General features: G+C 35.2%; 1 protein-coding gene across 28 annotated transcripts in view; it reads right to left on the bottom strand.

Moving 5' to 3' along the window:
- MYCBP2 (MYC binding protein 2) overlaps positions 1 to 26,099 on the bottom strand; it is a 200,650-nt gene that overhangs the window by 35,641 nt on the left and 138,910 nt on the right. For 9 of the 28 annotated variants that reach the window (XM_055802981.1, XM_055802964.1, XM_055802966.1 and 6 more), the window contains 6 exons: positions 22,468 to 22,542; positions 20,108 to 20,332; positions 19,053 to 19,185; positions 16,113 to 16,238; positions 12,669 to 12,854; positions 1,266 to 2,909 (listed from right to left, as the gene is read on the bottom strand). In XM_055802981.1, coding sequence (XP_055658956.1) covers positions 1,266 to 2,909; positions 12,669 to 12,854; positions 16,113 to 16,238; positions 19,053 to 19,185; positions 20,108 to 20,332; positions 22,468 to 22,542 — 2,389 coding nt within the window. The remainder of the gene's footprint in view (positions 1 to 1,265; positions 2,910 to 12,668; positions 12,855 to 16,112; positions 16,239 to 19,052; positions 19,186 to 20,107; positions 20,333 to 22,467; positions 22,543 to 26,099) is intronic. The other 19 variants (XM_055802968.1, XM_055802970.1, XM_055802971.1 and 16 more) reach the window with 9 other exon arrangements.

The raw sequence follows: 26,099 nt of genomic DNA, 5'->3' as shown, positions 1-26,099 counted from the left end.
AAAAGAGGAACGGAGAGAGGGAAAGAAGACACTTGTCTTCTCTTGGCCTAATTTTCTCCTTTTCCATATATCTGAAGTAACTGACAAACAAGGTGCATGACCATGTGTCCCACTGGTATCCAAAGAATCCAAACCCATTGTAGTTTTCCAGTTGTTATTACGAACTTGTCCAAAGCATCGACAGATCCCTAATTCAGACAGCTGAGTGATGGTAAGGTCAGTACTGTATGTTAGCCAACATTATTTATGATTTAACAAACATAAAACCCCTACCCCCTGTCTAAGAAAGCTTAAAAGGAAACAAAGTGCATTCCTTTGCCAATTACTGTTTCTTGGAAAGATTCAAGGCACCGATAATTGCTGAATAATAAGGCTCCTTAATTTTGCTTTAACTTTGCATACAGTGCTAAAATAAGCACATACATCAGCCTGAACTTCTCTTAACTGCCAAAATAATTAGTGATATTTACAAGCTAGAAAAGACAGAAGTATTTTTGTCTTTAATAAGGCTACTTTTTACTAGCTAAATTGTAGAAAATGATTTAGAAGGGATTAGCTAACAAAAGTACAACTTACGTACCTTTTGAGCTCAGTTGACTAGCTAAGGTAATGCTTAGCTAGCACTGATTTACCTTGTTTTCCTAAAATAAACTAACTCCTGAAAAAAATTCAGACACCCATAGAAAGAGACAAAATAGCAGACTCAGGTTGTATTTTGCAAGTACATATTGACTAGAGACTTGAACTGGATTGTACAGTTTCTTTTAAAAGATACATTTTAAACCAAAAAAAAAAAAGTCACTGATACCCAGTGCTGACACAGTGGATACATGAAAGTTTTCTACTATTCACAGTAGAATACTAACAGAAAACTTTTGGCAACATTGAAACTCAAATTAACCAATCTCATATTTTTTATTTTATTTCCAGTTTTCTCAGCACACTTTCCAGTCGTAAAGCGTAACAAATGGCATGCTTCTGAAGGTCTACTGTAAAGTCAGCTCATTATTTTGGCCTTCTTTCAAACAACTTTATTCAGCATCTTTGAAAGCCTAGACCGTAAGTACCTAAAATTACGTACAAAACCATGTAATTTATAAGTTAGCATGTATAAGTTTTGATTTATCTTACATACTGAACCGTGTTAAAATGTTAGACAAGACAGCCTGACACACTTTCATAACAATAATTAGTACCAAAACGTGTGTGTGCAATATATTTTACAGATAGACATGGGAATTACGTAGGTAAATGTGTAATCTTACCTGGATGAGCTTGTCTCATGTGGTAAGTCACTGGATATGGATGGGATTCTCCACACAACTCACAGATGGTATCTTTTTCAGGTCCTCCCACTGCAAGCTGGGCCATCTCACCGAAAAGATTTCCCCTTGGCCTAGTTTCAACCTTTTCTTTTTTCTTTTTCTCTTTTTTGGTTTTCTTGTTATCTTTGTCACTTTCCTTCTTCTTTAACACTGCACAAGAACCAGGACTTGGAAAAATCATGTTTTGGGAAGCTGCTTTAATAGTTGCTAAAGAAATATCTTCCCAAAAAGCTACCAAGTGCTGCAGTGTTAATGGAAGAGGAGACTTGGATTTCGTTGTGTGATGACTTGACGTTTCAAAGGAGGTAGTTTCAGTTTTTCCATCCTCACACTTTTCATGCAGAGGTGGTTCTTTTAACATTGAGAGGACTTTGTTTTTATTTATGCTACCCATTTTAGATATATCTGGTCCATGAGGTGAGATGTTGAACATGTTAAGAGCAGATGATATTTCCAACGAATGTCTATTTTTCAACTTGTTTTCTTTTTCCTCTGCAGGTTGTTGAGTAAGACTGCTTCGTATTGGTGCGTGCTCTTTGGACAGTTCTGGATTGAACTTCAAAAAAGATGAACAAGCCATAGCATCATGAACTATTCCTTCATGCCAGAGAAACGCAGCAAATACAGCTCTAGCACATTCTGCAACGGAAGGTGACATTGCTTGCTTGGCAGGCTCTACGGGCTTGGAGCCATCGCCTTTGAAAAGAAAGCTGGATTTTTCCTTTTTGGGTCTTGTGTGCCTACCAGCACATTTACGGCTCACTTTTGGAGATGCTCTCATGTCTTGCTCATCTTTCAGCGGTGCTTTTCCTATGCTGAAATGAACTTTATTAGAACCATCATCCAGACTTCTGAATTCTGTGTTGTCTTCACAGGTGCTATCTGTAATGCTGTCAGTCTTTAAAGTACTTGAAGTACATACTTCAACTACCTCACTGTGAAGATTTTCTTGTACCACATGAGGGGAAGGAGCTCTATTTTCAGTTTCTGTAACAGGTTTTCCATCTTTTGCAATGATTTTTGGTTTGGGTGAAGTGGACCTCCCCCTTAAGGGTTCTGTTAGTGGTACTTTCTTTTTACGAAGGGTGTCTGGATCTAATGTGTAAGAATCTGATTTGGAGCGTTCTCGAGGAGGATCAAGCTTTGTTTTTACAGGGGAAGGAGCTTTCTGAGGTAGAGTTTTGTCATGGGGTGATGAGGATCGTGGAGAACTAGCACCAGATCTAACAGCTGTAAGTGTCTTTGTCTTTGGAGAAGATGACCGGTTTCCTGGCCCTGGTGATTCAGCTCTCAGACCAGTAGTTGTTCTTCCATCAGATTTTAGTGTTTGCAAAGTGTTATGATTTGGAGACAAAGATCTGCTGTGAGAGTCTGACCGCAATTTTGCAGCATCTGATTTCAGCATAAGAGACTCGCTGGCAGACAAGCCTTCTGTATTCCTAGGTTTCTTCTGGTCAGCAGCAGCTCTATTCATTCGCACATCGAGCTTGGGTGACCTGCTGTCAGCTCTGTGTTTTGATGACATGTCTGATTTTCCTGCTGGAGAAATCGGTCTAGCAGCTCCTGTGAAATTCATTCGGTCACCTGTTTAGTGTATTTTATAATTAAATTACTATATTTTGACAGTGATACCTTTAATAGTACAAAACAAGGATTAAAGACCCGAACACAAGACAAAAATCAAACACATGCTTCTGTTCACATCAAAATGAATGGAAATATAATGGGATTTTTTTCCCCCTAGATTATTTTCAACACATTTCTTCTCCCAAAGGTACATACAAACAAGTGTTAGGAAATATTCACAGAGAAAACACTACTGTGGCGGTACCAAAAGGCACAGTTAACTATTTCCACAAAACACTAGTAAAGGAAGCACAATTTACATCCTTGGGCAAAATGCCAGGAGTTAACTAAGTTTACCACAGTTGCAACAGAAACCAGGGATTACTTATTTATTATCTCTATGTGTGTCAGTCTGAGTGCAAAAAAAGACTTGCAGAAAGATCAAGCCTGTTACCGGATCTATTTTCATTAATGCTCAACAGTCAGGAAACGTAGGAAGTAAATACAGCTATAAGACAAATTGGGTAAGAGGCTTACAAACATGCTTAAAATGATTCATGTTAATATTCTGAGGTATCTACCTTTTTAAAACCACAGACTGTCAATGTTCTCCTACCAGAACACAACCTACTAAAAAAAAACATCCACCTTTTTCAGTCACTAAGACCAGAGTTGATGATTTAGCTATGATGTCCTTTTATTTTGATGCACTAATTTATTGTTCCTGTGCGCAGTGACTTTGTACATATATTAATCTACAGAACTATAAAAACTATGGGTAGTTTAATATAAATGCATACAAAACAAGTATATGCAAATAAGTAGCTTAGTAAAGCAATCTGATCCTAACAATTCTGTGAACGCTCATTCTCTCTTGAAGAATTCTATTTTGAAAAATAAGATAAGCAATGCAGCAGTTGTTGCAAATTAAATGTAACTCTCTCCACAAAGCATTGCAAAGCACTGCAAAGTCTTGAACGTATTAGTTACGTCCTGATATGAATGGGTGTTCATTAGTGAAACATGGTAGAGTTTCTCTAGTAAAGCTTGTAGAATTAGGTCACAGTACTTTGGATTATTTTACTTTTCTAGATACGAAAAGGTTATTTTTACTATCTGGGCACATTTTTTGGGAAACACTTATTTGTTAAAAAATAAGGTTTAGGTTAATCAAAGAATATCTTCAAATTTGGACCTTGATGTCTAATGGGAACAGAGAGGACAGGCAGTCATCTTTTATTCAAGACCTTCTGTATTTACTTAGAAGGTAGGAAATCTGTGTTTACTTCCTCCTGCATGATGGGATCTGAACCAATTTCTTCCAGTTCTCAATCATAAAGCCTTATCCCTATGCTAGAAAATATATACAAGCAGTTTTTCCTACTGTTACCTCTCACAACACACACACAAATAAAAAATTAAGCAAAGTCTAGCAACCCAGATGCTTCTTCAGGTTACAAACAATTCTTACTTTTTTGCTACCTCCATATTTAAGTAGCTTATAATAAAACAAACAGGAAAAAGTGAAGGGTACCTATATCAGAATATTTAACAAGCTTGAAGTTTAGGGTACTCTCCTGGCTTCCCAGGACATAAAACATGGTAGGAGTTCATACCTCTCCAGGCAGAGAAGAAATATTTTGTCTTTATTCAGGAACAATATGCCAAATGTAAACAGCAGAATATAATGAGAACATCTCAAACATCATTATAGTAAATTCTGACAGTCTAATCTGTCTTTATTTTTTCTTGTAAGTTCTATAGTAATTTTTTGGGGGGGGAAGAGTGGGGGAAGAGGAAAGTTAAGAAATAGCATGGTACATCATGGTTTATAAAATGATTGTTCTTGCTGAAAGAAAAAACCAAACATTTTCTTAAATATCAGACCAAGCATTTTGCTCACGCCCGCTCAGTTATTCACCGGTTCTACTGATGATCTATTTTGAGATCTCTAATTTGTGATATATGAATTCAGAAATGTAAATCATAATTACTTTATACACACTTTTCCCAGAAACAAATAAAAAGATGAATTTAAGGTCTGCCAGATGAGAAAATGCTCTAGATAGAACCTTTTCCAGAATTACTCATAATGGAAAAAAAAGCAAAAAGACAACAATAGTCTGCTTAGAGGACAGAAGATGCTGCAAGCCGTTCAGCAATGTATCAAATTCAAGTATATGCGTGAATATCAAACAGGAAAACATTCTAGGACAAAACTGCTTATGAAAGGCATGGCTTAACAGTAGCTTCCAGCAATAAAAGATATTTTATATTTTTTAAAAACAAAGGTTTGGATTTGTACGTATACAGGTAAACAATCCTAATTAGCATTCTAGACTATATCAGCACAAAAACATTTCCCCAAAATTAAAAACTGCATAATCATATAGCAAACTGCTTTATTTTTAAAACCACACCCCCCTGCATTTTTTCTCCTTTCTTCTATATTTCATTTGCCTAGTTGGTTGAAAACAAGGGTTATGAGATTAGATTAAGTCACCTTTGTCTTTACGAAGCAGAAAGAGATAGCTAGATCGCATACCATGAAGTTGCTGCAACTCAGGAAGGCAACACTGAATTGGCTATATTAAGCTCCCAACAAATACCAAACTTGAATGTTTAATTTCAAAACATTATTTTATTAAGTGAATGAAATGAAAATGAATGGAAGGAGGAAAAAAAGCCCCCCCCACATTTTGAATGTAAAAATCTGAATAACCTTGCTATGTTGGCATGCATACCCACCCTTCAGTTTGTGAGAGAGAGATGAAATAGCAGAGGCAGGCCCAGCTACATCACTAGTTTTGTAAATACACTCACGAGAAGCAAGGCAGCAGGATGGAGTTTCTACAGTGGAAAACAGTTGCACAGAAGCAGCACAGATTCAATGGAAAAAGCAGCAGAAATAAAAACAAGCATTTCAAATGATAGGTTATCTCCTTTGTTAAGTATTCTGAATTAATTGTTTAGACTCCTACATTAGTTTTAAATGAGAAAGTTACTTCCAAATGTTTTCCCTGCTCTAAATTTTAAAAGAATAAAAAAGTTCTGTGATTTCAGTATTAGTTTCTAGGATCTAAGAATGTAATATGTGTAGACTAGCCAATGAGATTTATGGTATAAACCTCAGCAGTATCTAGTTTTGAACTGAAATGTTCAAATGTTAACTTTTAATCTGTAAATTCAGAGATGAATTATTTAAACCTGCAATATGGTCTTCTAGATGACCAACTTTCACGTTCTTTTGACAAAAATAGAGAACATCTAGATGTTTGTGTTGGAAAGTCTCACTGATCACTGGGAAGAATGAAGAAAAATGTATTAAACACATCAAAATATCTATTTTCAAATCTGAATGCAGCTCAACAATGAAATGTTTCGAAAGACTTATATATGTAATGTGAACTGTAGTTTCTCAATATTATCAAGAGACATAACCAGCAGTAGAAGAGTTTCTATCAAACAGTATAGACATGAAAACAAATGTGTATCAACCCTTCAAAAAATTTTGCCTTAAGAAAAAAACCACAAGAAGTTAAATTCTGATGTAATCCAAGATAGTTTCAGTAGAGTCTAATGAGATAAAATCTGTTAGAGGTACAGCTCCAAATGAAACTTGGAGTGATGTAACAGCAGAGACTTTAAGTTTCAAATCTATCATTTTCCTTTCCTGTAATGTTGCTTTTACTTCTAATTCAATTTCCTATTCCTTCCTTTAGAAGAAAACCCAAACAAACCTCAAATTAGTACTGCATTAACAATTTAAAAGAGAATTTTTATGTTAGAAGATACTCTGTTTTAGAGAGATGCTTTCACACAAATGGGATAAGGTAAGTGTATGGAAAATAAGTGATTTCAATTCCTACACTTTTAAAGACATCTTTTTGTCTGGTACTACATTTACTAACTTGTAGACATAAATATACTAAACCCCCAACCTTATGCAATGACCTACAGTTCTATAGACTGTACAATGAAAAGGCGTTCACATGTTTGAATTAATTCTTGAAAACAAGAAAATAAGCTATTATTTTCTCAATCCAGTATTAGCACAGATTTAAGAACAGTATTACCTACTCTGATGCCTACAAATGTAGAGATCCAATACTAACTATACAGCTTCTGAGTAACAGGATGTCACTTCACTGATTTTCAAATGTAAAATGCAGAAAGACATGTCAGGAGCACAAAGTAGCAGTAGAGGCAATACTAAAAACATCAATTTGATACACTAGCATTCCACTCTATGAATAATTAATTAAAATATTTTCTAAGCTCACTTTCATGAATGCACGTTTACACTTCATTCTTTCATTCTATGTCTAAGAATACTTATATTTTATAATGTTGTAATATAGTTTATGTTGAACAATTTACTACTACTCAATCATTCCAAGGGGACTGTGGGTCGAAGAGAATACATTTCCCACATAATCTCCTTGCTGCCTTGGAAAACAATATATGCCTATCCAGGATAACTGGTCAGCCACAGGGACCAGCTTTTTTGTCAGGATTCCTTCTCTTTGAATCACCCTCAAAGGCTACAAAGACCTGAAATACAAGGTAGGCAAGGTCTGTCTCACATAACATTCGAATGTGACAGCGTATCTTTAGTCACACTCTTTCCTTCAATGTGGAAATAGCTCCAGCTTGAAAAGCTACACAATATGGAGACATAAGAAGTGGTTCAATTCTTATGGCAGGATGTAGTCTTCTAACAGCTATGCCTGCTTCCTCTGCGGAAACCCTGGTAAACCGATCCAGGAGGCATGACATGCCACCAACTGGTCCACATCAGTCTTTTTTAAACAAACTCTACAACAAACTGGTAAAATGTCTCTGGAGAGTGGAGATAAGTTGACGTTTCTTCTGAAATGCCACTGCTTTTTTGCATGATGATGAAGGAAATCACTGCCCTGCTTTTGCCCCTTCACCTAAGCAATGGATGACTCTTCAAAAATTTAGCTCCCTGTTACTGGCGTGGAAGCTATGATATGGCTGTTAGCCGAATTTCCTGAAACACTGCAATCAATGTATCTTTTTTCAATCCTGAAAATGCCAAATGTCATAGTGACAGTTGGACAAGGACTCTTTCTTTTTTCATGAGTAAAAGAATATACTGAAGTCAACAAATGTTTGAATATTAAATATAAAAAAGGGAGAAAAGTACTAGGTACTGTTATAGGAGTGGAATGAGTCAGCAAATGGAAGTAAAAGCTGGAACACAGTATCATTAGAAAAATATTAGCAGTGTACTTGACCAACAGGTAGCGTTTGGAGCACTAACACTTGAGCCACTAAGTTTATTAACTGAAAAAAGCATTCCTGTTCTAGAAAGGTGAATAAAAATGAATCTATAATCTTATAATCTGTAACTATGATTTTTGAAGATATGATACACTGAATATATTTCTTAAATAAAGCGTGACACTACTTGTGCTCTACCTCCAAACTTTACTATACCAGTCCCCCAGGGATGGCTTTAGATTGATCTAGACAAATGTATGCTTCATATAGCTCTTTGATTAACAAATCTGTAAAGCCTAGGGTATGAAACTGTTTAACTTATTAGCTCAGGTTTTCAGGAACAAAGCTTTGGCAATACTCAGCATCTGAAAAAGCAGTTAAACCAAACTCTCTGGCTGCTTCACATGAAAATTAAGTCATTTCAGCATGATACAGAAAAGATCAGTGTGCTTGGCTCATTTTACTCAAACACTACCAAGACGAGTTATGTGCTCCATATGTGTGCTGGTCTTTTGCATCCCCTCTACAGTTTAGGAAACATGGACAGAAGCACTGCAGGCAAAGCCAGTGGTTCTAAATGCATTGTAACTAGCACCTAGAAAGGAAGAGACCAAAACCAAAAAGGAAGTGGTAGCACAGCACTGAAGGGATGTATCAAGAAACTCCTAACATGAATGGTAGGGGTTGATCAGATACGGTGGGACCACATGCTGGACTGGCGAGGAAGCTGCCCGTCAGGACACTGTGAAGGTACGGAGCAGCAGCCCACCACTGCAGCTTCTGCTGGACTGAGATGAGTCAGGAAGCAGTAGCCGTGCTGCGCAGCAGCTCAGTGAGCTGCCGGGGCTGCCGTGGAAGAGGAAGAATGTGACAGATGAGGCAGGGTCCACAGCCTCTTCAGCCTATAAATCCACTCCTCATTTGCAGTAACAACTCAGATGTGAGGAGACATGGCATAAAGGTCTAACACTGGTGACCGCAAGGTCTCACATTTCCTTCCCCAAGTTGAGAGTTCAACAGCCAATTGAAATTCTGATAATTGATGCTGGACAGCATGGCAAAATCCTATTTCCCTGACTTGTCGCCTCTGAGGAGTTTTATGACCCCATACACACTGCTGAAGGAAACAAGATCTTCCTTGACCCTCTAGGCCTCCACACTTCACCTATAGCCAGATTTCCAGAAGGAATCTGAGTCACTGGTGCTCTTCACAAAGTTCAGAGCCAAATCAATCCAGTAACCACTAATAATCTTGCAGCTATGGGAGGTTGCAGTCCTGAGCAAATTGTTACTGATGATTTTGCAAACTTCTCAGAAGCTGGCATAGACAGGCTGGAGCAATTACAGATTGATTTGTTGAAATAATCAAAGGAGAAATATATATAAACTTGTGCTCTTTCTGGAAAAAAATCCTTGCTAAGATTCCAGGTCAATACAGCTGTTCCTGAACTCCAGTTAGGTTATGCCATATCTTCTAGTTTTTTTGACTTTTAGCTGCATAAAGAACTGACAAGGAATTAAAACACATCACAAGAGCATCTTAAGCTTGTTTGTTTTTTTCCCTTGTGTGACCATGTGTGTAAATTAGCAAAGGAATGAAGCAGAACAGAACAAGCAGCCCTTCATGGAGTTCTACCAAATAACACAAAACTGAATAACACAGTTCCTCTCTCTTTACAAGACTCTCGTTAGTTTACCTGTTTATGATGTGAAAAGAAAAACAGAGACATTACTTATTATTTCATGCACTGTATCTGAGGAAGTGGTTGTCCAAAACTAGTATTTCCACAAAAAAAATAACCAGACACTGTACTGGAAGATAAAAGGTTGTGACAAGCCCTTTACCTCTTCCTTAAATGTATTGGGAAACCAAACCAAACCCCAAGCACAGAAACCATTCTTCAGAAAGAACAGCAAGCTACAAACTCTTCTAAAGGAAAACTACAAACGGTCACTGGCACAGAGTATGTTTTATACTCAGACCAACATTTTTCTTTCTACTGTAAAAATCTGAATTAAGGAAATAATTCTAGAGGACATTCAAATGATCCTAACTTTCCTCACAATCATGCTTACAAATAAAATTTCTCCTCAGGAGGAAAGGTATCTGTCCTTAGGAAGAACAGAAAATTTAAGTGGTAGGCTAAACTATGCAGGCAGACTTTCAGTCAAGACCAGTATTTGGTATATAACTTCTGAGGCCATGGAAATCTAGGCTGGCACAACTTCTTTCAACTATTAGATTATCATTAGTCCCTTTAATATAGCAGTTATTGACTATAAACATTTATTTTAATATTTAGATCTAACTTCAAGGAGCACTTAAGGACAGAACACAATTTGAAACTAAAAGTAAACTTGCCTAGGGCAAAAAATCCAAGTGACTTCACACAAAGCCTTGGGATATGTTGTTTAAAATGTTTAACTTTGAATTACATGTTTGATAACAGAAGGCTATGAAGTTCTTTGGAAATAACAAATGAAAATCGCACACTTAAAAAGCATTTCTGTTACAGTTCTATTATAGCTGCATCAGTATTGAAAGCATTAAAAGTCACACAGCAGAATCTGAACCAAATAAAACTTTTCTGTCTAAATAATTTTATTGCATATATGCTCACTATTCTAATTATTATTATATTGCAAAGTCATCCATTACTTTCTAATATTTAAAGTTTCAAGAAATACAGTAATAATAGAATAACTGCTTAAAACAAAATGTTTAATCTAAAGTCATATATCCTTCATAATTTCCTTGACTATTAAATGAACAAGTATGTGAATATAGTCTTACAGGCCTCCCTGACAATATTTGGAATTTGGATGAACTTGTAAATGGAGAATTAACAAATTTGCAAAAAACTAAGGAAGTTCAAACAGGAAACTTTCCTCCATATTATTCTAAAACTTTGGCAGTGAAAACAAAAATCTTATTATTTCTATCCTTTATGCATAATTTATATTATCTGCATCAAATCCTGTATTAGATAATAAACAATTTGGAAGAAAGTCCTTGTATCAAACCACAGTTAGTGCAACAGTTCTGGCTGATGATTTTTGCCCTGCTGGAAGGTCAAAAGAACATATCGTTTGAGATCTTGTACTAAGCTAAGATCCCAAATGAGACACAAACTTAAAAAATTTTCCTAGTTTCATTATTACTTTATTTGGTAGACTACCCATGGCCCCCCCTATCTGACAAAAAAGGCTTGCTATTAAATCAGGGATATATATCAGGTTTGTGTTATAAAACACAAACCATGGATGCAGCTTACTGAATACAGTTACCTATATCCATTGGATAGGCAAATCCATTGAGCAACATCTTCCTGGGCAGCCAACAAAAAATGCTGACAGCTTTTCTTTTCATACAATATACGTCTAAACACTAAAAGACAAATAATCTGAAATTTGAAATAAAACAATTAGCGTTATTTTTGATGCAAAATTGGATAAGAAACTGACTTTACTGCTCTGAACAAGAGAAGAAAACTGAAACTGATGGGAAAGAATATACAATTGACAAGTTCTCACTGACAGTCCACTGGTACCACTGGCAATCACCTCTCTTCTGAGTAGGTTTTAGAATATTCTGCATTCAGGGTGTTGTTTTAAATCCAGCATAAGTACAGAAGATCACTGTCAGAATATTTCTGATAGTCTTTACAAAAGTGAATTAGAGATTTTAATCTAGTTCTCACATGAAGCATTGCAATGTCACGTCAATAAGCTGAGCTGGATAGATCCAGGACTGCACAGACATAGAGGCTGAACTGACTGACAGGGTCCCAACAAGAAAGAACTGAGGCACTTCTGAAGGACAGTATGGGAGACAAAAGAAGACTATTCCTGTGACCCATGCCATACCTGTTCTGTATATAAGGAAGAATTTACTGCAATATCTGCTATCCATCATAAATACTGAGCTTTGATTTCTCACTAGTGAAAAACCAAACAGTTTCCTGTCCTCCCATCAGTAACCAGGTTAACTGCTATTCACCTCAAGGTGCAAACATTCACATCCATGCCAAACCTACGAGTACCCAACAAAACACTGGTACCAAAGCCTTTCTTATGAGCAGTGCCAAGTTGTTCCCACCTTCCAGCTACATCCCTGAAGTTAGGAGAGATGAACCAGGAATTCAGGAGGTCAGAAATTGTAATACCTATGAATTTACTGCAGTCTATTTTTGATGTTAAAAGAATTATCAACATTTTGTACCATACAAAATATTTATCTTAATTATAAACCTAGAGTTGCACACAGTATTGGAAATGCACTTTAATAACTTCTCTACACTGCAGAACACATACGAAAGCAAAATATTTTCAATACAGCAATTAAAGTTGAACAAGTATACTTCTTGAGGACCATTATCTCACATGCTTCTGAATCATGGAAAACTTAAAAAAAACAAAACCAGTGAGGTGCACTGAGGGATGATTAGTAGCTGGTAAGCAACTGAGAACAGCAATGTTGAAGCTGGAAAAATGGACTGATGAGGCAGGTAAGGCTGACAAACTTACTCTGAAGCTGTGGCTGAGGCTGCTGGAAGGAAAGGGGCTGTCCGAACACAAATGGACTGTGGACTAGGGAAGAGGGAGGTTTTGCAGCTTGATCAAAGATGGAAGGAGCTGGGAGATTTGGCCGTGACTGAATGGAATTCAGTATGGCACTCAGTTGGTCACCTGTAGTGGGCAAAACAGTCAAAACTACAACCTGTCATTCTCCAGAAAGGCAGAGTAAAATGGTGCTCAAAGTTTAAATGGTGGTAACAGAAAAAGGTCATAAATCTTATTTAGCCACATACAACCCTGGTTGTGGCTAAACATAAAAATCTCACTGCATGCATGGCAATAAAATCACTAAAAAGTACAAGCAGGGTTTTTAAGGATCATGGATATTTTATTGCAATTTTTAAAAACATTTCAAAACAGAGATTTATATTCGCCTTGCTAAAAAATGAAGAGCAGCCAAAGAAAACAGAAATCCCTAGCATTTACAATAATCCACACATGCAACAGAACATGCAAAAAAAGACTAGAAAAACTGATGAGAAGGGAAAGATAACATGTAATTAGGCTTTGGCAAGTGTATTTCTGTGCCAAGGCTTTGGTAAATATTTGCTCGTTTTTGCAAATATCTTCAAAAATATTCTGTCATGCTGTTTTTAAAGATCAGATTTAAGTTAATTTTTTTAAAAAATAAGTACCACTTTGGAACTGGAACTGGTTTTCTGAAGAACTACATTAATTTGTTGTGAGGCAAACGAAGGCCTTCAAAAAACTAGCAAGTTAAAAATAATTTTAATTTCTCAATGCCAATTCTCAAAAAATTCTGTGTGAGCATTAGAAATACATGAAGCCTACAGGAAGAAGACAGTTTATCACACCATGTCATAATTTGAAGTATACTTAGTAATATCAGCTGGGAGACACAAAGAGTTTGAGTCTCAGATTTGAACCATCACCACACAAATCCTACAGCAACACTTTATTCTGCAAATTCGTATCATTGACAGCGTTCTAGAAACCCTCAGAAACTAATATGGTATTTACAACTCACTGAATTTACAACATTTTTGGATGATTATCAATCATCTTTTCATGGAATTACAGAAAGACTAGTGGGTGTATGGAACCCTGTATTACCTAAGAATTCTAAAATTTAAATTTGCACCTATTTTCTTGATATTTTGATTTCAAAATTCAGAAAACAAAAATACCTAAAACCACCTGGAACACCTTTCTAAATAATCATCTACACATATCAAAAAGACCAATTTTATTCCACTGTTTTGGAAGTAGTATAACTAAAAAATACTAGAATCAGTACTTGGACAGCAATCATTCCTACCTTAATAACCCAGAAGTGATTGACATGTTTGACAACAACTATTATTCTCAAATATGACAGGCCTATTTCCTAAACCAAATAATTATTTTAAATGGAAGAACATCCGAGAAGAGGTTGAAAGTCATCTGCCCACAATAATTAAATATGGAGGTGGGTAGGGTTATTCATGAGGAATATTAAAGACTTGCCTGCAACGCAGACAGCTGGAATAGAAAAGACATAGATAAATCAAACAGAAGGATTGTGGGAGTTATGTCTTCTTCCTCACAGGTCATACTGTAAACACAGACCTATTACATAGAGGTCTTTATATTTGACCAGCAGTTTGAAACATTCATATACAGTGACTGAATTTTCATTGAAGCTAGTGCATCTCTACAGAATTTCTTTTAACAAACAAGCACCTCCAAAAGAACTGCTTCATTCAGAAATTTCCCTAAGAGATCATGGTTATGCCTTCAGTTTTTTATTTTCCACAAAACTCAATGTTTCTTAGACCTGAGAATGCAAAAAGACTACATATGAAGTAACGATACAGCTGAAGAATTCTGTTTTTCGGAAAGTAATATCATTATTATTTCAGTATAGTTGCCAACAACTCTACTCTTGGGCAGTTCTGAAGGAATTACAGTACACACAAGGAATAAAGTCAGCTAGATGAGCTGCTCGCTCACACTAAACATCACAGTTTGAGGGTATTGTCAAGACAATAATGGATATAAAATGATACAGAATTCAATGCCAGGACTAGCTTCCAAACTTTCTGTAACTGTAATATAAAAAATAACACCTCAGAAAATATTTAAGATAGAATACAGTAAAAAGAATCACAATATCTTCGAAAAATTAGAATGCTTGTTAATATAGCATACTGAACTCCAAGATTTTATCTTTGGACAACACAGGAAAAAAATAAATCCTTTCCTAATATGCTTCTGCAGAAAAAAAAAAGATAATACTTTTGCACTATTACACAGTTGACAAGAGACAAGCTTTAATACTGCCTCAGACGCCAAACATCTTAAACACTTCCACTTTTGTAATTCAACCATTACTTTGAAATGAGTATGACTAAACTGGGAAAAACAGTTCTGTATAAAAGACCCTATTAAAACAAAAGGAAAACACTTCAACTTTTCCAGTCTTTGTCCAAAAAAAGGGTTTCCCGTAGCAATGCACGGACAAGTATGAACTGCTTCTTTCTGCAGTAAAACACTATGAAATGATATAAAACTATTTCATGTTATGAAAATAACAGAGTAGAACATTTAGGAATATTTTTTCCCCCTGTGTCTTCTCCTGTAAAACAAGATATTTTATTTAGGAGACCACTAAGAATATATGCTGGTGTCAAAAACACACAGCACACCTTAGACCCAAGTTTATAGTGACATGGACACAGTATAGTGATGTCAGAGCAGAATCACAGAGCTCCTTGCTTCAGTAATATTTCTCAAGGACATCTGCCTCAGCAAAAGTCCCTTCTTTATTATTAAATCTTCTAGATCTATTCAACCCAGTTTGAGTTTATTGTGATGGCTTATATATATTTACATCTGGCCAATGAAATAAACCATGGTTGTAATTATTATGTCAGTAAAATTAAACAGATTTTATTTATTTCCCAGCATTTGTAACTGGTATCTATGTGATTTAAAGGTAACTTCAGTTTTACACCTTAAAAATCTCAAATGGTATCTTTTACCTTGTTATTCCATTGAAGGCACTTTAAAAATGTCAAGATACGTCAGAAGTGTTTACAAATGTTTCTGATAATTTTGAAGCACATGCTTTCTAAATCCAGTAATTTTCATACCTTATTTTACAAGTACGTATTTTTCATTCCTGCGTTATAATTTTGTGCCTACCGCTATAGAAAGCCTCAGCTGTAATTTACAAAACTCTAATGATCCTTTTTATACAGTGTACTTAGACTGAGTGAAATTAAAGTTATAACATTAACTACATGTAAAACACCTTGCAATTCATTGCACTACTGCTTATACCTTTTGGAGAACGTCTGATGGTGCCTGAAAGAGTAGGAAATGAGTAATAAAAATTTAAGCAAAGTTAAGAAAAATATCAGTTTCTAAAACGTGAGTGTAAAAACATACCTTTGTTATTTCCAAGGCCATAATCAAACCCTTGTCCGTTACTACAGCTTGTCCCCTTACTGAAAGCTTGTATTGAAAAAGGACTTGGAGGAGGAGTCTGAACGTTTTGATCTAGAAGGACTTGCTCTGTAAAAAAGACACATCACTTCAGAATTAGACCACCTCAGTAACCAATTTACATTGGAAAGATGAGTCACATGGCAAAAGAACGATATTCTTTTTCCAGAGAGCACTCTTCCACTCCACTCAATTCTCTTCAAAAAGAAAAGCACGTCTCTCTTCTTTAGACCTCATGCTCTAAAAATATAAAGATGGAGGACTTAATACCATGCAGACTGTTTTTATGTCTGACTGAGTTGCTGCCTGCTTTGCCGTCATATGCCACTTAGGAACAGGCTTAACATTTCATTTTTCAGTTAGCATCGCACCATTCAGTATTTATTCTTTGGACAGCTATTGTTACATTCATTTGACAAAGCGTGGTAGAGAAAGGATAGTTTTCTGTGGCAAACTCAGACCCAATAAACTTTTAACCCTGGCTACCCGCTAATAGTTCACAGGACATAAGATATTTTTTCACCTGACAGATTTATTCATATCTGTTACTGAGTACTACAGTTTTGCTTTCTGTATGATACTAAAAAAATCTCCAACAAAACTCAACCTGGGGTCTTTCAGAACATCCATAGCAACACAAGAGCCAAGACAAATGAGAGACAGACTTAATGTGGTCAGAAATAGTTTGAAGTGATTATCTATAACAAAATATTCACAAGAAATCTCCCAAATGCAGGTTAAACGCTCAAGTTGGCACCTCAGACAACTTTTTGTCCTGTAAACATGCTAAACTTAATGTGGATTCAAGTAAAAAAAACAAAACCCCCAACTGTTCTAAGAGGCATTTTTTTAAAAAATTGCATTTCAGACCAAAACCACATAGTACAAACTTTTACATAACACACATATTCAACTTTAAAAAAAATATATATATCGGGGAGAAGGCTGGTAATTTAAACTTGGTTTAAAAAAGGAAGGATCTAGAATTTTCTCAATTAGAGGCAATTCTAGATCTTGCTATAGCGTTTCAGCTAAAGTATCTGGATACCTGTCTACAGACTTGAGCATTCAGTATGACTTTTGTCTCCGACAGAAATCCTACTTCTTTTTTAAAATTTCATTATCATTTTATTAAATAATGAAATTACAAAAGTAATCTGGAAGATGGTATTATTTATGGATAAAACCCTATTATTTCAGCGAAATTATTTTCTACTGAAAAAGCAAATAGCCTCATATTAGGATAGAAAATGATGAAGTTAACAACCCTATTATCAAATCCGCCTGTTTTTAAAAGTAAGGTACTGTTCCAAAGCACAAATACTTGGTTTCTAGAAGCTACTTGGGCTCTTCAAGCACCTCAGAATTTGACATTATCAGAAATAACTAAAAATGGAGGATCTATGACAAAAAAAAATATTAATACTGTGCTAAGTATTAAATAAACTTTTCTTCCCCCACAATTTATGCATTTTATGAAAAACCATTAGTTATTCCCATTCTTCACAGAACGTTTTATACCTCAAAGCCAAAAACCAACAGGCTGTAAGAGATACTTATGTATTAGCAAGGAATTACTTTGTTTTAATATGGTAACATGATGCTAATTATGTGTGTCTAGGTGTGGAACAGTTTTCAGAAATAAAATGCCAAAACCAGAAAAAGGGCAAAGAGTCTGTTATGATGAGCAAATAAGAGGCTGCCAATAAGTATCACCTAAGAACACAAGCAGAATTTGACTGCTGAGGCAGAAGTTTTTCATGAAGAGATCTTTGGAAGATGGAAGCATTAGATCCCATAAATGGAGTGGGAAGATTATAAATTGAAAATGTCCCGTTTTATTCAGAAAACAGAGATATATATGTTGGGGAAAAAAAAAAAAAAAAAAAAAAAAGAAGGCTTGAAGAAACTAAATCTTCAAGTGAGTTAACCACCCTCTAGGAAAGTCTACCAAAATGTTACTATCAACAGATGGACCTTAAATGTTTCTCTCTGAGCACACTCGTAACAAAATCATGCTAATGAAGATCCATAGTAATTTTTACTGAACATTGGAAAGACAAGAGGGACACACTGGACAGCTGGGACGCTGAGTCTACTTTCAGACTCCCCCCACCAGAAGACAGACTGAAATGAGTTCAGCAGAGGCCACCATGACTGTCAGGGCAGCAGGGCACACATCATCTAAAGAGAGGCTGAGAGATCTGGGTTTGTTTAGTATTAAAAAGAGAACGCTGAAATCTTATTGCTCCCTTTGACTACTTAATTGAAGGGTTCAGGAAAGAGGCAACAAACAAGTTGCAGCATCGGAAACTGTGATTAGGTATTAGGAAAATTTTTCACCATGAAGGTGAGTCAAATACTGGTACAGGTTGTCCAGAAAGGCTGGAGATAGAAGACAAAGGGCCTGAGCAACCTGATCTAGCTGAATCTGCACCGACAGGGAGGCTGGGTAGATGATCCCCTCCAGAAATATAAATACCGACAGATTATTCCCTGCCTCATCTTTTAAGGAAATATAAGTAGCCCATAATCATGCATAGGAGAATTCATCTAGATTGGCTGTGACTGTTAAGGAAAAAACAATTAGTAGACCAAAGAAAGTTAACAAAACCACACAATTTCTTATTTAAAAATGATCCCCATAGCTAAAAGGAGGATGGTTAAAATTGTGATCTGTAACTGGTACAAAAGCAAACACAAGGAAATATTTCAATTGTTCTTCTAAAAACCTCTGAAGTCCAACTGTGTAAAGAAACTCAAATGAAAAAGCATAAATTAATGTTACACCTGTTTAAAACTCAGTTTCTTCTTTATTTGTCTTGCTCAGATTGCTTAATTTTTTCTAAGTTAATTTGAAAAACAAACAAAACAACAACTTGCCATCTTCATGTCGGAGGTACTGGTTTCCACCTCTGTCTCTAGCTAATGACCATGCCTCGCCTTCATCACTTTCACAGAACTCTACCATGCTGTTCTTATCCATCTGCACCCACGTACCTTCTGAATTAGTCACCTGATGCACACACACAAAAAAGCACAATTTGTTAACTCTTCAGATAATTCAGTAGCATGATTCAGCAACTTATTATAGTACCTGAAAAACACACTCATTCCAATCTCTACATATCGCAAAGCAAATGTGAAAAAAACCCAGTTTCTTAAATTAAGGCCACAGGCTGAGGCAGACTGAAGTACCAAATCTATTTATGGCACATTTTCAGTTAGGACTGTTTCCAAAAATTTTACACCTGTTTATGTTTAGAAGAAGCAAAACACCGACACCACAACTTTAGAACATCCAAACAAGCCTAGATAAAAATGTGGAGATATTCACCAAAATATGCCTTTTTATTGATGGCTGCAACAGTAGATTTATAATACCATGTTATATGTGAAAAGTTTGTATGAATACTAATTTTGTTCCTGTCATTATATTTAGGAAATAGCATGACACACTTCATCCTTAAGCCCTTCTTAACCATAAAACACCACAGCTGGACAACTGGGAACAGTAACAACAGTTCAGCAACTAAACAAATGAATACAATCAATACAGAGAAACAGAATAATTCGTTAATTGGTTAGGTCCTAGAAAAACATTTTTTCAATGAAACCATTTTTTTTTCAAAGAATATGACAAAAATGTAAAACAAGAAACAATTTCCTAAGGAAGTAAGGAATACTGTAACAGAAACATATAAGCAAGCATAGGTAACTGCAGTACAATTTTAACATTATTTCAATCAATGCACACATCTAAAAGGCAAAAGACATACTTGCATTGGTATTTATAACATAAACCATGTTCAAATGTTAGTATTTATCATGAGGGTTGGAAAAGCAAACCTGTAAAGGGGCAGATTCTTTTGCTGTGTTTACTACTGTTATATACTGGTATCTATGAAGACATTAACTGAAGCTACAAGGATCCATACCTCGCCCACTGCCTTGACTTTGTTTCCCAGAACTAACATTCCAATTGGGATACCTCTAAGGTTAGGGCAGCTTCTGATGTTGTGACCTGACGGGCCAGTCTTCACTACCTTGTACACTCCAGGTCCACCTCGAAGGAATGGCATATCTTGTTCTTGCATCACTGCTTCCTGTGGGCAGTGTGAATTTAGGTCTTTGAAAAAATCATCAGTATTAGACCTAGATTCCTGAGAAATTAAAAAAAAAAAAAAAAAAGGCAAAACAAAACAGAACAGAATAAAACCTATTAATAATACCTTTGAACTTTTAGATAAGAAATACTTATTTCAAGACAATAGCTAAATTTCAAAGCTAAAAGAGACACTAGTTACATTGCTAATTTTAGTGTGCAATGATAAACCACTATTAGTAAATTGCACATTAATTGAAAAGTCACCATATTACTCTTGAAACAACAGTGGTATAAATGAAACCATTTATGTAAAAGGAGTATCTCATATCTACCATTGGAGACAAATTATCTACTCTAACCGCTTTCACTAAACCTTGCTTCATGCTGACATTTAGCAGGAGACACACTCATTCCTCCTGCTGTACTTGTGAAATTTTCTGAAAAGCCTGGGGCTATGTAAAGGGATTTTGAATATTCTCTCTTTCCAAATGATAAGCTGCTTTTTTGATTTCATATTTAGAATACTTGTTAATTTAAAGGTAAAGTTCTGACTAAGTAAAAGCAACACCATACATTCCAAAACGCACATGTAAGTGAAAATAATAAATGTGCACTAATACTATGACAATAAAAATGGCCCGCAAATTTATTTCCCCTGGCACCAATTACAGATGATATATATACTTGAATCTGACATGAGAAAACACTTTTTGAATCTCCTAACAAGAAAAATTGGTAACTACTAAAAGAAGAGAAATATTAGCATAGATTTTTCAGCTAGCCATAGCTTAATAAAAAGGCTATTGTACAGAAAAATATGAGGGACGGGAGTAACGTAATGCATATTTATATCAGAAGAAAGCAAGCGAGAAGCAGGAACAAGCTCTATTATGCTTATGGTGCAAGTCATAGGTGCTTTTAAAAGAACACCTGAAAGTAAAGAACTAAGCAATGCCCTACGGGATGAAGCCAATGGTTCACCTAATCCGGTATACCGTTTTCAGCAATGGCAACAAGAGATGCTCTTTTAGAAGTAGCATACAAGTCTTTGTTAGTGGTCTGTCCCTTATATAGCAACAGCATTTAAAATATTTTTATTATGAATGTTAGAGAGTATACCCATTTTCTTTAGTGTTTATTTATGAATCTGATTTCTGTAAATATGTTTAATTTCATCTGAATGTGCTGATAGTTTCTGCCACCACGATCTCCTGTAACAACACCTTCCAGGAGTTCACTTCTTGCTGTGTAAAAGAATACTTCCTTTTATCAGTTTTAAACCAAACTTCTCCTTATGTTATTTCCTTTTTAATTAATATAATTTCCTCTGATCTCTTTAATTATCATATTTTCAGCTTTTTGGTATGGAAGTCTGTGCACTATGTCCAGACTAATTCAAAGAAGCCCTTATACAAAAACGAATCCTGTTCTGTAAACACAACTTTAGAAGCAGGTTTATGCAACCTGAGGTAAACTGGTTCAAGGAAAAAAATAATCATATGTTTTAAAGACAGTTTAAACAGTGCCTAGATCTTGATATAATAATAAAAAGGGTTGCTATTTAGGGGAAAAAGATTCAATGGAAAACCAAGTCTTTAAAACTCTAAACCAGTATGTACAACACTGAGTATCATCTGCATTACAAAGTTCCTATGAAAAAACCTCAATCTCAAAATCACTACAGGGCTGTAAAGAGATTTAGACAAGCACTTCTATAGATAACTTAAACTGCTTAACTGTACATAACATGTTGTTCCAGTAGTTGTATAATTAAAAAAAATTCGATTAAGAATGGGCTGAGTATTGATTAAATATTTGTGTCTTTACTCATACAAATACCATTTTATTAGATGCTGCAACTTCATGTGTATCCTCCAATAACACAAAAAAATTACTAGTACATTCTGCATCAAAAGAGAATGAAAGCCTTTATTATGTTACTAGGCCATCTCTGAATTTCTAATGCAGTTCATAAAAAAAGGAGAGTGCTGCTTATGAATTAATGAAAATTCAATAATCTGCTCTGGTATTTTTTTTCCTCATCCTAAAGGAAGAGACACAGATACAGCATTCTGTGCGAATTTGCTATTTCCTGTAAAAATCAAAGAATATTTAGCATAAAGTTGAGTCACAAGGTACAATCTGAAAACATGAGATACACAGCATGACTGCACCTGTCATTTAACTCACCTTAGGGGGTAAAGCTTTGGAAGTCCATGAAAAAAAGTCCAAATCCCTTACTCCTTGGCTAGCATTAAAGACATTCTGAGCAACAAAGTTTAAAAAAAAAAGACATATATCAACAAAGAAATGGGAACAAAGAAACATTGGAGGAAGAAGCTCAAGGTTCTGTTAATGCAAACTTTCCCCACAAGTAAATTTACTGGTAGAATGTTTTGCAAAAGGGAAAGTTTTGTTTTCCTAATCAAGTCACCTGAGTCCATTGCTCACCATGGCAAATCATCCATTAAACAAGAACAGTTTAGTATGTCAAAAGCTCAAAATGGATGTAGTGTGTCATGCCATTTACTGAAATTAAGAGCCAGACATTTCTCATAAAGCTTGAGACTTTCGTGCACAGAAAATCCCACACTTTGTTACAACGAAACAGTAGCTGGTCCTACCACAAATCACAGTTTTACAGCAAGACAGTCTGCTGTTCTGAAAGATAATTTCAACTATTGCAAGACAAGTGCAATATGGACTTCTAGTCACCAAGTCAGAACTAAAAAGATGCAGGAAGGCTAAACTCACTGTTGAAAGCAATTCACTTGCACAGAATGATTTCACCAGTTTGCACACCAAAATCGCACTCTTTACCAGTGCCAAAAATTTCACAGAGTGCTGCAGGAAAAACAATTGCTATGATTTAATTAGTTTTATAAAATATACAATGCATTTACTAGTTTATTATGAATTATCATCAACCAAATAGAGCTGCCAGAGAGACTTCACTAATTTTATAACCAATTGCCTGTACTACATAAATAAGCACTGCTGTTCTGCATACTTTTTTCTCCCACAGAACAGCTAGGATAGTGTTTTTTAATCACTGAAAAATATGAAAAAGAAGTTATCCTTTCACCATTAATTGGTTTCTACTAATTTCTTTGAAAATTTTCACTGTTCCTGTCAAATGAAAGAATTAATAGTATATATATCAGTACTAATAATTGGTATTTATGACAAAATCTTTTTGGCAAAGCAATCATTTTATCTATATGAACAGAGGTGTGAAAATCTTATTTACCATCCCCATCCTGATTAGGGGAACCAAGCGAAATCCCTGGACAGCAGTCACATTAAAATTTAATAGTAAAGGCAATGAATCCCTTTAAGCAGAAACAAGTACAATAAACTCTTAGCATGCCTTCTCTCCATTCCTTGAAAAAACATTGACACATTAAAAGTAACTAAACCCATGCTTTTGTCTCATGATAATAGCTATATACTGTTGACAAAACTGCTTACATCAAGTTTCAGTAATACAAACAATTTGCAATTTTTACAAAAACAGTGAAAGTACCTCTATCTACTCAAAAGTGAAAGAGGTACCAATGCACTAGTGAGATAAATTTTGGAGCATTAGGGAAGGTGGGGAGGGTTTCAGACAGGGTGATTAGCAGAATATAGTCTTATCAATTTGGCATAAAACTATGGCAACTATAAAAAGCCTATATTAGTCTAGTGAGACTGTACTTCATAGGCATCCAACATAGTTTAACTGACTCATTGTGCTACTTGGCAGAGTATCTCAGTTTGTGATGGACCTCTACTGTACAGAGAAACATGGAATAATTATACCTAAAATATGCAAGTGTAATTTCAAAGATATGTTTTGTACATTATAAAGCTACATGTGTAAAACATACAAAAGAAATGAACAGCAGTGAAGTGGGACCATGTTGGCTTAGCAACAATGAGACAATGAAACCAGAAGCTGCCCTTCGCTGTGGGAGCTTCAGGGCTTCCAGGCTGTTAGCATAGTCTATGCTAGTTTAGGTTAACTGGCATGTATTTCAGAATTAAGTTTTCATTCTGAAGAAACTACTAGCTAGAAGCTTTATTTTTAGTCCTTATGCTACTTTCTGTAGATTTTGTTCATTTTTTCCTTACAAGCTTTCCCCTACTAAAACTACAAATAATTTGAGGAATTCATTCTTTTTTCCAATGAAGTGTAAGTTTCAGAAATAAAAAAAATTAAATATAAATGACTTTGTTTCACCACCAAAAATTAGATCTTTTAAAAATATTTAAAATGTCAATTGATATTACTTTTCAAAGCTAAGGGTTTATCTTAAACAACCATTTTGTTATTTTACCCAACATAGTCCTACTCCCCAGTTGCCTTCCATTGTGCCTAGAACAACAGCAGTTGTCTCTTGTGAAAGTCCTTCAACATTTCCACAGAACATTCAGCTTTCTGAGGTCCTGTGATTCAACACTGCAGCCTACATACTAATTTTGGTTCTTTGCTTCCACTGCGATAATGGTTTCAAAAACTTGCAGTTTCTCAATCCTGCTTGTCTATGGTGGTTGGGGAATGTAATAATATAACTGGGCAGCAGGGTACAATATTCCTAATAATAAATTTTTACATGTAATATGAAGTAACAAATACATATTTAGAATAAGATTTTTAAAATAAAGTTCCAAAGCTTAACCAAGGTAAAATTCTATTTCTTCCTAGTGTGCACTGTTTTACATTGTATGCACCTTTCTTCTAAGTACTGTGCATAAGCATATATAATAAATCACTGTCCGTGTAAGGAACTTAAGTATTTTCTCAAAAACAGTTAACTGGATGTCAAACAAACAGAAGGAAAAACAACTACTGGGATTGGATTCAGCTTCTCCAAAATTGCAATCAGTTAAGACTTATACTCCTATCCAAAATCACCTCTATTAAATTCATAGTCTTATAATCATATTACCTACAATGGATTGCATGTGCAGTTTTAAATCAATGGCTACATAGCAGTTCCTTGTGAAAGGACATGAGCAACATAAGGAAGATTTGACGACACAGATTTTCTAAGAAGGTAAATGACCACAGCTCCAATAAATAAGTCTCATAACTACAATGGATCTCTGCCTTCCTATGATCATTTACCTTTAAATATAGTAATTTTGATCAAAATATATAGAAACAGTCTGTTTAGGAGTTCTAAGATATTCAGTGTTTGCTTTCTCATAAATATCTAGTTAATGTCCATAAAAAACTTAAAATGTAGATACAATATAGATGTCAAGATGATAAAAGGCCAAAATTAGCACTGCTGAAAAACTCTACTGCTTTTTCTTTGTTCACTGTTCAATTAATACAGTGATGAAACAGAATAACTAAAGCTTTTTTTTTAAATTATATTTTTTACATATTTTACAAAAGGTAGTAAGAGATTTTATTTACATATGAGATGATTACAAAAAGCCTGTATATTTAAATGTGACAAAGTAACGTAACTGGAGTTACAAGTCTGCATAAACTCCTGAGCTGAATAAAAATGGAGCCTAATAAAAGTAATGTGACATTAATTTGAACAGGGAATACAATGACTAATTCAGCCACTTGATATTCCAGTCGTATATTTAGTCACAAGAGACTTTTTCCAGTCTATTTCCTTCTTCTGAAACCAATACTGGTAGAACAGCTTTGGATTCCAAACCCCTTGTATAAACCAGGATAAGCAGATATGGATTATTTCAAAATTTAATCTAAAGAACCTTTAGCATGTATTACTTAATTGAATATCTTTTGTCATGAGCCATTCACCTCTAGAGGACTGCACTGATCAAGTTTGACAACTTACAAATACAGTTCT

The sequence above is a fragment of the Falco peregrinus genome, chromosome 4, assembly GCF_023634155.1.
Source record: "Falco peregrinus isolate bFalPer1 chromosome 4, bFalPer1.pri, whole genome shotgun sequence".
NCBI lineage: Eukaryota > Metazoa > Chordata > Aves > Falconiformes > Falconidae > Falco > Falco peregrinus.
Note: the sequence above shows the minus strand (reverse complement) of the source record. Positions and strands in the feature narration are given on the sequence as shown.